The sequence below is a fragment of the Megalops cyprinoides genome, chromosome 7 (genome assembly GCF_013368585.1).
Source record: "Megalops cyprinoides isolate fMegCyp1 chromosome 7, fMegCyp1.pri, whole genome shotgun sequence".
In the NCBI taxonomy this organism is placed as follows: Eukaryota; Metazoa; Chordata; class Actinopteri; order Elopiformes; family Megalopidae; genus Megalops; species Megalops cyprinoides.
In genome coordinates this window covers 23235532-23248835 of record NC_050589.1, presented here as the reverse complement: position 1 = coordinate 23248835, position 13304 = coordinate 23235532, and the positions used below count along the sequence as shown (strand labels likewise).

General features: G+C 48.3%; 1 protein-coding gene across 4 annotated transcripts in view; it reads right to left on the bottom strand.

Annotated features, from left to right (window-relative positions):
* Positions 1 to 13304, bottom strand: part of LOC118780625 (serine/threonine-protein kinase WNK2-like) — a 50616-nt gene that overhangs the window by 23742 nt on the left and 13570 nt on the right. For 3 of the 4 annotated variants that reach the window (XM_036533226.1, XM_036533227.1, XM_036533228.1), the window contains exons 3-10: positions 6186 to 6358; positions 5824 to 6044; positions 5423 to 5580; positions 4182 to 4270; positions 3593 to 3812; positions 1812 to 2103; positions 1299 to 1423; positions 56 to 895 (exon numbers count right to left, since the gene is read on the bottom strand). In XM_036533226.1, the coding sequence (XP_036389119.1) occupies positions 56 to 895; positions 1299 to 1423; positions 1812 to 2103; positions 3593 to 3812; positions 4182 to 4270; positions 5423 to 5580; positions 5824 to 6044; positions 6186 to 6358 (2118 nt within the window). The remainder of the gene's footprint in view (positions 1 to 55; positions 896 to 1298; positions 1424 to 1811; positions 2104 to 3592; positions 3813 to 4181; positions 4271 to 5422; positions 5581 to 5823; positions 6045 to 6185; positions 6359 to 13304) is intronic. The other variant, XM_036533230.1, reaches the window with a different exon arrangement.

Here is a 13304-nt window from a genome sequence, read left to right as displayed (position 1 = left end):
ACGGCCACTCGACAGGCACTGCCAGGCACAAAGCAAGCCCCTCTCCCTCACATACCATGTAACCGTGCCTGTTTTCGGCAGCGAGGCCGCCCCTGCTAGCCTGCGCAGCTGCGGGTGCGGACGGGCCCTGTCCCTGTCCCCCGTCCTGCGGCGGAGGCTGGGTGTTCATGACGGGCTCCCCGTGGCTCCGTGGCCGGTACTCGGCGCTCTCGGACGGGGAGGCCGCTCTCAGGAGCGCGGAGCCGCCCTTCCGGCTGATGATGCTCTGCAGGGACTTGTGCAGGGAGGAGAGGTCGGCGCTGTCGGGGCTGCTCCTGCCGCCGGCAGCGTGCGGGTGGAGGTGGCGGGTGGCCGCGCACAGGCAGGTGGGCAGCGCGTGGGCCAGGCTGTCCGCCCGGGACTTGAGCAGCAGTGACACGCAGGGCAGGCAATAGTGCGGCCGGGGGACGGGGCTCGGGACGCGCCGCTGCTCCGCCCCCTCTCCCGCCGGCCACTCCGGGCCCCCGCTGCCGCCGGAGGGCGGGCCCACCGAGGAGTCGCTGTGGCGACGGGAGTCCCAGTGCGCTGGGGGCACGTGCAGAAACATGTAGGGGCTCTGGAGAGGAAAGCTGTCCTCTCCCGCCGCTGCGGGGGGGTCTGCCGGCTGCTCCGCCTGCTCCCTGCAGCTGCCCTGCAGCCCGCGGCCCCTCCCGCAGCAGCAGGGGCCTGCCTTTAAGGGCTTTAAAAGGGACTGCAGGGGCGCGCGGCTCCTCATCGTTTCGACGACAGAGGTGCTCCCGCGCCTGCCGCCCGGGGTCACTCCTACCGCCTCTGAACAGCGGCAATCAGCGCAACACTCAGGGGACACATGGGACAGGAGAGGCTCTTGGACAATGCAGGGGACACTGGAATGGCGCTGCTCACGCAGCCATGGATGAGAGAACAAATTCAACTTTAGTATGTGAAATGAAAAACATTCCCGTCCAATGATTAAAAAAATAAAAAAAACACATGGGCTCAGAAAATAAGACAAATGAGACAATACCAATACACTAATACTCAATCACAAGAAGAGCCAAATTCGAAACCTCAGGTTTGGATTAGCGTCTATGAGGAGAAACCGAGGGTTCGTTTCTGCTTGCTGCGTGACAGCACTGCAGAAATAAGAGTGGGTGTTCGCTGGAGTGAAGCCAGAGAGAGGATGGCTGGAGTCAGGGAGAGAGGCTGAGGGGGAGGGTGCGCATGAATGCTTCTGAGTGTACGCAAGGATTCGACTGTGCCTGTGTGCGTGTACACAGCCCTTCAACGGGGGTACAGACCTGCTGTGCGGTCGAGGGGACAGGGGGAGCTGGATCCTGAATGGACTGGTACAGGACGCTGCGTTGGCTGCTGTGAGAGTCCGAATACACTGTGGAGCCCAGGCCACTGTCAAAGGTGCTGTCCGCTGCAGAGACACATCCCAGTTAATGCAAATTACAGGTGGGGGGGGGGGGACCCTGGTAACATTGAATTATCAAGAAAATCCAGGCCATACTTTACATAGTACACCGCATTAATTAGACAGAACCCACGCCATACATTACACATAATGCTACATTAGCTACAGAGGAGCCAGGCCATACATTACAGTTTACTACATTAACTAGAAAGAATCCGGGCGCCATACATTACACTGCATTAAGAGGACATGTTCCAGGCCATACATTAAATACCATCAAGAGAGCGTCCGGTCAAAGCCCTTAGGAACACATGTCACATCTACGCAAAATTGAGTTAGCCGTTTGAAAAATGACCGGACGTGCGCGAGCGCACGTGTGTGAGAGTCTGCTCACATGTGACTGACGTGGCGCTGGCGGGCAGGTTGCAGTGCCGCGCGTGCTGGTCCGCCTCCGGCTCCTCTGACTCGTGCAGGACGGGCTGGCCTGTCTGGAGGGCCTGTACGGCCGGGACCTGCAGCACGGCCTGCTGGGGCCTGGGGCCCTCGGCCGCCTCCCTGTCCCTGGGCTCCTCGCCGTCGGCCGCCGGAGTTGTCCTTTCCCTTTTCCACTTGATGAGTGACACGCGGTCCCTGATTGACTTCCCCACAATCTTCGCGTCGCTCTCATGGAAGAATCCAGACTCCACCTGCCAGACAAACGCGTCGGCCGTGAGATGTATTCTTAGAAACAGACAGCATGGAGGGGAACAAATGGGAATGCTTATTTTTGGAACAGAGGCCTGCCTCCCATTGTAATTAACTGAAGCGTATGAAGAAAGGAAAACAGAAATATCTCAAGTCCACGGACACTGCACTGCTGTACACTTTGGTGCACGGCTGTAGGTGGCTTTAATTAACAGGACAGAGGCCGCAGTGAAACCTCTGCGACTCGTCTAAATGTCATCACAGTGGGTCCAGGACCATTTCAAAAACACAAAATTCACATCACGCAGCCCCCATTATGTCAACGCGCTCTCTAACAAACGACAGCAGCAGAGCGGAGACCTTAAACACCAACCGAGCGACCGAGAAAAAAGGTCGGATGACTGTCTGCCGGGGAAATCAATATCGCTGGCTCCCAGCGGTAGCGCTGCGCAGTGGCGTCTCTCCCACTGCCAGGCCACACTGATAATTGCATAACACCTAATTAAAGGCAGGGGACACTGCGTCGCAGGTGGGGCGCTTTCATGCAGGCAGAGGCCTGGGAGAGCTCACGTTCCAGATCCTTCAGGGGGGGCGACCCTCGCATCCATCAAAGAGGGAAGATCACATGCGACCCCCTTCCCCCCAACGTTATAGCCCCCCAGACGTGCAGCAAAGACAGCTCACTCAGCAATGCGCCTCTTCAAGGTGAAGAGCCCATGAATAAAGATCCAGGCTCAATCAGCCTGACAGATCTCTCCTCTGTGTCCACACACTCGGGTGGTCCTGGCACAGCCGTTCCCTCACTCATTCATTTCATCATGCATTTATGGCACTTTCCTACAGGACCTTGGTGTTGGAAGTTCACCTCGGCCATCAAGGACAACACAACCCTTTGTCATACAAAAGGGCAAAACACTCTAAAATCTCCTAAAAACAAAATTCAGCGTTAAGTCTGAGGACTTGTCATTATCTGATGTTGGAGACGAAGCCAAACCCAGGACAGAATTCTAGGAATTCACAAACTGCCCTCTTTAGTGATCTAAAACTGGATTATGGAGCATTCTTGATATGGAGATTAGGAAGTTGTCAGCACATGTTCTTCACTCTGCTAGGATAAGTGGTAGCACTGAGAAATAAACAGGCCTAAAGCCCTAATTAGTCTCCCGAGAGGTGGATTTTCTGTGGTGTAGTGCATTATTAAAAGAAAGAATTACATAAGATACACGCACACAAATTCTGTCATTTCCGACATATAGATTAAGAAAGAATCGCTGGGTATTTATAGCCAGATTTACGTGCCCCTCCTCCTTCCTGCACAACAAACCCAGTGTATTCAGAGAAAAGCCTGGAAATAATCAAGGGATTATTTACATAAGATTTCATAATATACAGTTCTTCATGTATCAGAAAAGAACATCATACTAGCACAAAATAGCACAGAATCTCATGTTATTAAAACAAAATTGATCCATGACGGTGTTCTGCATTCACCATTTCCTGAGCCACGACTTCTGGGACCTCCTTCTCCAGGTCAAAGGTGAACTCAATGGCTCCACTGTCTTTGTATTTGCCCTTCAGCTTCTTTGGATCCTCCACCCACAGCTTCAAGGCGATCGACGACTTCTTCCCATCGTCGTCCTCAGCAAGCTCGACCCGCACGCCCGTGTCCTCCGCAAAAAAGGCATGATTCAGGAGGTCCTTGATGGAATACCTGCCAACCGGTTCCATTTTGGTGTTACACATTCGGCACTTTCAATGACTTTAACTTCACCCCTGTGATACTGCTCTAACGAGGGAGCAGAACAAGATCCAACTGCATTTCACTGAACTTCCTTTGCCAGCTAAAGACTAACAACTCCATATATAGAGCACAAGGGAAAATGTGGAAAAACATAATAAGATTTCCTCCTAAAACCAGTTGTAGATAGTTTTCTCCACATTAATAAAGCCATTACATAAGTGGCTTTTCTAACTTGCTCAAGGACATTAAATCCAAGAGGGGTCGGCCATCAATGCCAAAGCAGCGGATTACAGACAAACAGTGGAGCCGCTTGTTCACTGTTAGGAAACTGAAGCTGACCTTTCTTCCTTCTTTTGGCAGATGCATTCACCGATAATTTCCTTGATTTCAGGGTCGGTCACCTTGTTGTAGCTTGCAGGCTTCACCCCCTGGGGAAAATAAAACAAGGAAAGGAATTTCAGAGGGACTTAGCAAACCTCATACCGTTGTGTCATTTACAACACTTCCCCCACTGACTCATGTGATAACAGCCTACACCATACCAAACACGCTGATCATTCTGAAGAATTCTCCAAGAACATAATGGGCCACATAACTAACTCTCTTCCTTTACTTAAGAAATAAGCACTGAACATACTATTAAGGTTTCAACATTCTGTAATAAGATGGAAAAATGACAGGCTCATATCAGAAAACTCCCTGTCCTTGTGAGTTCCGCTACGTTCTTCTCACCAGGCCAACAGTGATTTATTGAGACGCGTACACATGCTAAACACTGTGGAACAGTGGAGAAATGAGTGACTAAGTGATATGAATTAAAAAATAGCTGCAGTACGGAATTCACTTCATTACTCAGACTATTCATTTTCGTGGAGCTCTCGCTTCTATAGTTCTGACTTGGAATCCAGACAGACGACAATGCTACAGACAGGGCCGAGTGGGAGAGGAAAAGACAACGGCAACACCATTCATTAAATGAAAACCCACGTCTGGAGAGGATTCCCTGAAATGCATTTTCCATGTTCGAAACAAGGGGAAAAAGGTGCTTATGTGCAGTATTGCCATTCCTCCCCTGGAGACGCTCTTTAGAGCCAATTTAGCGCTGGGTGATGCGGCTTCGCTAATTATTATGATTATCATCACCATCACCCTCAGCACATCCGCACAGATGAGTCTCCAGCACGGGTATCGGGGAGCAGTGTGGGAAGCTAGTGTGAGGCAGCGGGAGCTGCAGGGGTGCTGTCAGTGTTCAGCACTTCAGTGCAGGAAATGAACCCCCTGTGCCGGAGATGTTCTGGGGAGGAGGCAGTGCTGCTGCGTGCAGGCTGGGTGGGACTAATGACACTGGTGCTGCTGATATTATGGGTGAGCTGCTGGTTGCACGTGTGAGGTGAGCGAGACAGACAGCTGACGTAGGGTTACCCAGAGTTCCCCAACCCCACCGACGCAATGCAGTACAACAGCGGCACTTAAGAAGCACCTTGCTTTACTATGGCAATAGGGCACATCACTAAAAATGCATTTTAAGTTTCAGCACATTTTTAGCTTTAACCTCAATGTAATGCTGATGCGTGACTTACACTGGTGACTTTGCGATATATTTGGGCAGCGTTCTGGCACTCGGAGTACGGGTATTCTGAGGTGGCCATTTCAAGCATGCACATTCCAAAGGCGTACACGTCCACTGACTCATCATAGTGCTCTTCATACATCTCTGGGGCCATGAATTCAGGCGTTCCTGAAAAACAACGAGACAAAATCAAAGCTCAAGCATCACTGGATACCACTCCTGAAGAAATCCACCACAAACTTCCAAGCAATCTTCTAATCACTATGTACTAGGATGCCAGTATCCTTTTTCAATACAGCTGACATACACTGCTGAATGACAAAGTTAACAATGAGACATATACACATGCATAGATATGGCTGGAACACTTTCTAGCACCAGAGGTAAAAAAAAATGATACTGTGTATTTACCAATTACACTTTTGGCAAAAGAGGCTCTTTTCAGAGTGGCAAGGCCAAGATCTCCAATTTTCACAGAGCCAGTGGGGCCTGTGATGAAGATGTTGTCACATTTCAGATCCCGGTGAATGATAGGTGGAGTTCTGGTGTGGAGGAAGTGCAAGCCTTTAAGAATTTGCCTGCACCAGCTCCTAAGGACCTTGGGCTTCATCACCTTGAACCTCTTCAAATACCTATGAGAGAGAAAGAGGGAGAGTGTTAGTCAGGGAAGGGAAAATAGCGTTTCCTCCTATGTCTTAATGAAATTTTTAACACCCTACAAAAGTCTCTGCACACATTTAATGTTGGCTGTGGACAGCTCCTTCCTGACTCACGTTTTCAGGGTCCCTGATGTCATCAGTTCCGTCACCAGCACGATGCACTTCTTTCCTTTGAGCGGCGACTCCCAGAAGTCGTAGAAGCGTACGATGTTCGGGTGCTGCAGGCCTTTCAGCATCTCCGCCTCCTCCTTAAACCGCTGCCTCTCCACCCTGGACAGCTTCCGATCCTGAGGGGGAAGGATAGAGAGAAGGACAAAAAGAAAGAGGCAGAGAAAGAGGGATGGAGAAACAGAACTGTGTGAAATATTAAGCACGTTGCTGCTCATGTACTGTCATGAACCTCACGGCTCATTGGACACCTGCTGCATGTGACCTTTCAAAAGGAGAAAGGGGGACCAGTGGTCAGCAACCTAATTGGGCCGAAAATAAATCAAACCCTTAAATGCAATGCCTAATCACAAATTACACACACAGGACTCGACAGGAGCTAGTTTTCTTTTGGCCTAAGGCTATACACATCTAACTGCCAGAAAACAACTTAGTGTGAGAATCACGATTTCCAATGACTGGTAGGTCAAAAGCTTCAAAAGCTTTAAATATCAAAGCTCCCTACTCGAGAGGCTGTTTAATCGTGCAGCCCATTTGCCTGCATGCGCTCTGATGTTACGCCATGACCGCTGCTCTAATGAGTGTGGGTGAATTGTGTTGTCAGTGAATACACACTTAACATTTTCACTGTGTTGAGTATACACACACACACAGGATACAGCCGCCGAGGTGGATTTGTGTAAGGAACCACAGCGTGACACACGGGTGAAGGTTACTGCCAAAAATCAATGCTTCGCTCACTGCCATCCTTTGTGACTGTATAAATCCTGAAACTGCTGACGACAGTAAGAGCCATTATCTGTATTACTTTATGGGCTCTCCGGCGCTGCTCTTTAAATTCAGCGCCGTTGCATAACCCGCTGGGCGGCATTACCCAACACATGATTTCATCTAAAATAGAGACAGAGGTACCGGACGATAAATAACCTATGCGGATGACGTGGGGGAAAAACGCGGGGTGTCGGTGATTTTTTTGGCCAGGTACGTGCGAGCGCAGCAGCAGCGTGGATTGAGGCGCTGGGCCGAGCGCTGCGGTGCCGGAGGGGCGCTTTACAGCTCTCCTCAAATGCACGGCGCATAAATAATGCAGAGGAGCAGCGACTCCATTATGCGCGCAGCTCCGAGTTTGGAGAGGTGCGGGGGGCTGACCGGAGATGCACCCGGGCTGGAAGCCCTGCATCTCCGTTTCTCCTGCAGAGGCGGTTTCAATAAGCACAGAAAAGGCGCTGCATTATTAATGCCCCACGTGCGAGAGGGACAAACGCTCCATCAATACGAGCTGGACCCTAAAGCACGTTAATCATGGTATGAAGCACGTTCCATTTCCGACACGCTCATTCATTCCCTGCAACTCAACGTATACCGCTGCCAACTGCTTTAACGTTGTGTGTGCTTAAATTAGCATTTAAAAAACGCACAGCCACAAATAGCCTTTTGCATGTTTCACTTGAGCCGTTTTGAGAATGAGAAAAAAAAATCTCTACCCCAACCTCATGCCCAATTGCACAGATCAGCTAAAATGACGCAATGCAACATGTGAAATGTAAATGAAGGCTTATTAATGTTCCTACAAATCCTCTTGGGGCAGCTGGGCTAAATAAAGACTCTAGCCATAAGAAATCATAATCTGAAATCTGTCCATGTGAATGCAGTGCTGTGCTTTAATGCCCTTCAGTTCTACAGTGAGTTTGGATGGGGGGTCTGGCAATGACACTGCAGGTTTGAATCTCACATTTACATAAGGTAAATTATGCAAATGATTTAATAACTGAAATGAATCTTGATTGAATCAACTGAACTGATCAAGATTAATGATTACATTACAATGATGACATTCCTATTGTGCCCCACTGTAAGAAAAGCTGACAGGCCCCCTGGACAGAGGCACTTAAATAATATATGTTATCCATTTAGCATTTGTGTTTCTGAGGGGTTAACATGTACAGCTTCTGAGACACCTGTGCCAGGAGTACTAGTCAGCCAGCCAGGCTGGGTTAAACACACTCAGAGCAAAGTGAGCAGGCCAGGTTAAACGCACTCAGAGCAAAGCAGCCAGGCTGGAGTAGATTATTTTCAACAGGCCACCAGTTCAGAAAATGGCTTGTGACATCAGCAGGAAACAATCCATAACCAGCGTTCCACTCCGTCAACCCGACTCCGCCTGAATACTTAACTCTATTAGTGCGGTGTGTGTGTGTGTGTACGCGCTGGGATAAGCCTTACAGCTTGCACGAGACCACCGCTGCACCACCCATCAGAACCGCTTTCAGCCAAGCTGATAAATACTCCCTACAAGAGCAGAGACATCCTGACGCTGCTAAAGGCCACCTTTGCTGTTGTTACCCGCTTCCACATCAGGCCCAGTCCTCAAGGAGACCCGCTGTGGGAAGCCATGTTTTATTATTGCACTGTCAGTGCTCTTATTATTCAGGGCACAGAGTTAAGGCTAGAACGAAGAGCTGGAGGAGCCGAGCAGAAGGCGCGGCCTCAGAGACGCCACTGAACGCTGCTCAATGCTTCAGTGATACAACGGCCACACCCACGTCTGCCTCTTCAAGATGGACCAAATCTGGCAGATCTATTTAAAAAATTACAGGCTCAATTAGGCTCAAATGCATAAATGAACCACATGCTGATTCATGCAATGACATCCATGTAAAACTTAGATTTGAAATGACACTCCAGCGCTCATTTGCCAAAATCCAAAACCATGACATCAGTAAATTCTATACAAAATATTTCTGTTTAAAATATTTTTATTTTATAACCAATTTTGTAAACTTTGCAGTATTGAAGCAACAAAAAGAGGAAAACAGAACATAAACCATTCTTATTTTAGGGTTTTTAGTGTTTTAGATCACTGGCGACAGAGAGGCTGAAAGCAAAATCTCTTGGGCCTAATAAAATATGAAGGGCTTCAGTTCGCACCATATGCTTGCAATAAACATAAAAAATGTAATTCAGACAGTCACCATGCTATTACCTAAGGGCAACTCAGGATGCAGCAAAATGACACCCTCATAACAGAGTCGATTTACTTATGTAAGCTTGGAAAGGACAGGATACCGAGGGGGAGTCAAACCTCTAATCATCCAATCCCCTGCGTTTCTTTAATGTGCTGAAGCCAAGCATAACAATGAGGTCTCTGACACTATCATAAAAACATGGGAACGAGGGACAAATTTACCACAAATACCCAAGAGCACATAAAAACGAAACAAATGTGAGCGAGGGGATTCAAAGGGAAGAAACATGCCCTGATGATACCACAATCACAAAGTGAACGGAGCAAAGGCGGGGTGGAGGACACGGGGGCGGGGCTTGTTCTCTGCTGTATTAAAATCACTGGCTGTCGTACAATGGTTTGGCCATGTGTCTGAGCATCCATGTTGCTGCGGCTGTAGCTACAGTGCGCTGTTACAGAACTATTCAGAGGGGGGAATCACAAGCCTAGAACGCACAGCACAGCAGAGCAAAGGAGAGTGGACAGAAGCGCACCCTTCAGCCCCAAATTCTACCGCCGTTCCTTTCACTGAATCCCACGGCATGAAAATAAACCCACCGCGGCGGTCCTCGGGCCCGGGTCACCGCTCAGCATTCAGGGGAAAAAGGGAATCAGCAGAAAGGCCGTCTGGACGAGCACGTCCTGGTGAAAGGCCTCGAAAGATGCTCTGTCCTCCACTGAATAACCTCGGAGCTTTCAGGCCTTCCACAGGCATTCAGGGCTTTTTGTTGGGACAGGGAGAGTGGCACTGCATTTGAACAAATCTGCTCATTGGTGGCTGTCTTTCCTAAGGCTAAAGACTAAATGGGATTTTTCCACTCCTGAATGGATCGCAAAAGAAAAAGCCTTTTTATTTTTTTCGCTGTTGAAGACCTTAACAATGAACCCGATAACCTTTTGTGCGTTCTCTGTTGTGCTCTTGAAGGTTGGAGCCAGCTCGTTGAAAGAATAAAACACAACAAGAGCCAACGAGATACACAGGTAAGCCTGAATGCAGAGTCTATTCTGAGGGTCTGTGTTTTCAGGGGCAACAACCTGCAGGCTGTTGTTACAGCAGAGTAAGTGCAAACAGTGGCACCAGTCACTGCCAGTAAACCTCTGCTGCTCTGCGGCTGATTGCTTCCCTTATACACCTGACAGACATGTCATCGGCTTCCAGGGAAGGGTTCTGACTCGGCTGCGAATGATGCAAGCAGTATGTGTCACGCACACATCACCAAGGCCCCGTCTCTGCGCTGGCAATATGCCTTCATCGCCAGTCTCTTTCTCATCTCCGCAGCAGCCCTCCGGAAGCTGATGAATCGGTTTCTAGCCGGGGACATTTATGAATGTGCCGGGGGGTCCGACCGCATATATATATATTAAAACAGCAGACAGCCGTAATCTTGTACAGATGTCAGGCGGGAATTACTTCATGATCGCCATCAGGGAAATGAGCAGCGTCACTCACCAGGATGGATTTACTTCATTTGGCTGAAAATTGAGAACAAGAAAAATGTTGATCCACATTGTTAAAACTGAGCAAATTCACTTGTCAACCATGACATTATTATTTCCAGCTCATTTTTCAGGTTTTTGGGTTTTGTTTTGTTTTCTTTGCCCCATAAATAACACTAGATAAATGTGAATCCATACAGGCTGTGTGTCTCAGCGTCAGTACATCCTGCATCGAAGACTGGCAGTCACTACTGCCAGTGGGAGCAGCAGCTGCAGTTGGTGGCAGGGGGGTAGACCAGGGCTGCTGGTATAAATTCTGCATCTCTGGCGTTTCCATGAAATATTAACACGCTGCAGACACCGCCTCTGCAGTCAGAACATATAAAATCTTCCTGAACAAGGAACAGCTGAAGACAAAGGGGGAAAAAAATGAAAGAAAAATGAAATATAGATGCTTTTCTTTAATAACGGCAAATATTGTGTGCTTTAACCCAACATGGCTGCTCAGCTGACGTAGGCAGCACAGCCCTGGGTTTGCTCTGTCAATGCATCGCACAGCATGTTCACTCATGGTGTGTTCACTGGCTTTGCGTTCATTAGCTGCACGTTCCACAGTTTTGGTTCCGTTTTCAGGTTCTTCAGTGGGTCTCACTGGAATGGCCCATGCGGCCGTCCGTTAGTCAGACTGCTATAATATGGCCCTCGGCCAGTTGTTTGTGATAGCAGAGGTTTTCATGCCAAGTGATTTTCGATTTCACTTTATCTCCTCAATCAACAGCATCCTCCTGTGAAGCCCAGACCTGCTTTCAGCACTGAACAGAATTCAGTGTCTCCTCTGTTGGTGAGAATCACCTGGACTACAAGCTCTAAATGATATGAAGATAAGGATATGAGATGATATGAAGAAAGGACAACATGTGTTCAATATGCCAACAGATCCACCATTTTGATTATTACTTCCAAGATGAAGTGTTCAAATATACTTGACCAAAACACTATGAATCTTTGGCTCTTTGTGTGTAAATTACCATCTTTAAGGACTCCTTGAGTTAATCAAAGAAAATTAACAAATGGGCTACTAAACATTGCTATTATATTGCAAAATATAGTACTCGTCTGCTTACTATTACAGTGAATTGTTGGAAAAACAAAAAAGGGGAATATCTGGCAGTATTAAACAACCCTCTCATGGCCAATTGTTTAATTGTTCACATGGCCACCTAAACACTTCCTCTGAGTTCATTTATTTCCCCCGGAGAGCCCAAGTGGTCACTGACATGAATGAAATAACTGTAAAACCACAAGACACTGACCATCTGGACCTGGACCTGGACACCCACTATGTTCTTGCAGTAGTAATTCTTGAAAGATTTTCAGAGATTTCCACTGTACAGCTGTACAGCACAGCCAATAAAGCTGCTGCTCCGGAACAGAGTGATGCCAGCACATCATAAAGCAAGGCAGCCTGCTGCTCTTCTCATTTCCCTCACTCTGTGCTGAAACACAGAGCCACAGCACTGGTGCACCGTAAGCTTTTACTCCCACTTCACGATTTCAATCCATTACGCCGTTACTACGGACGTGGCCCGTAACTGGCAGGCACAAATCACAGCAGCGGACGTGATTGATCCGCGCACGAGGTGAAACCGGTTGCCTACGTGTTAATCAAAACCAGATCGGGGAACACAGCCATCTGGGTTTGATTATCGCATAAATCCTTCTGATAAGGCCGGGAGGACTCGGGTCAAACAGCGCGGGAGAGCCGCAGAGACGGGGGCTACCGAGCGCCTGCTCTTTCCCTCCTTCCGAAGGGCAGGCGTGACCCTCATTACCGCCAGCTGACACAGCTGGAATTCGCCGGTCTGCATTAGGACACAGCCTCTAAGCCTCTTTCCTGTCACAGACAAAATGAGGAGGTTGACAAACAAGTGGTGCTATTGAAGAAAGACAAATTGCAGAAAATTGTGATAATAGGCTTTTTTGCTAATTCTCCTTATGTAATGCCCAGACTAAAGGGTAGCGAAAAGCCGGATGCATTGGAGGTTTTAACTGGGGGATGATGAAAGCTGTGATACTGTTCATATGGTGAAGTAGGAAAAGAGCAGTACAGTCAAGTAGCTCATAAGAAGTGGACTACTGTGTCCATGAGAAGTGGACACAGAGTTCATACAGTGAAGAAAATAATGCACACCATTGTTGCTTGTAAGGTTAACTGATCATTCATTAATAGTATAAGAGCGGATTTATTTTATGTGTCAATGACATAAAAGTAGCACACATAGAGATATTTCTCCTTGAGAATCGACTGCACTGCCTCCAGGAGAAGGGTAGGTTTTACTGCAATGCCTGGCCTCCAGAGAATGGCTCTCGCTGTGAGGGAAGAAACACTCCATACAACACACTGTACCTCACTCTACATTTTCTAAGAGCTAGATACTTCACTAGTCCAGCAGGCGTTAGCTCCACCACTGCGTCGGGTAGAACATAGGCAAAGGCATACACACAGGCACATGGATATGCATTACTAAGAAAATGAATGAAAACACCATTTTCTCCAAAAAGCCCTTTCCACAATGGCAGCAAACTAACGATTTGGTCAAGGTCAACTGGTGCTCAAGACCTTG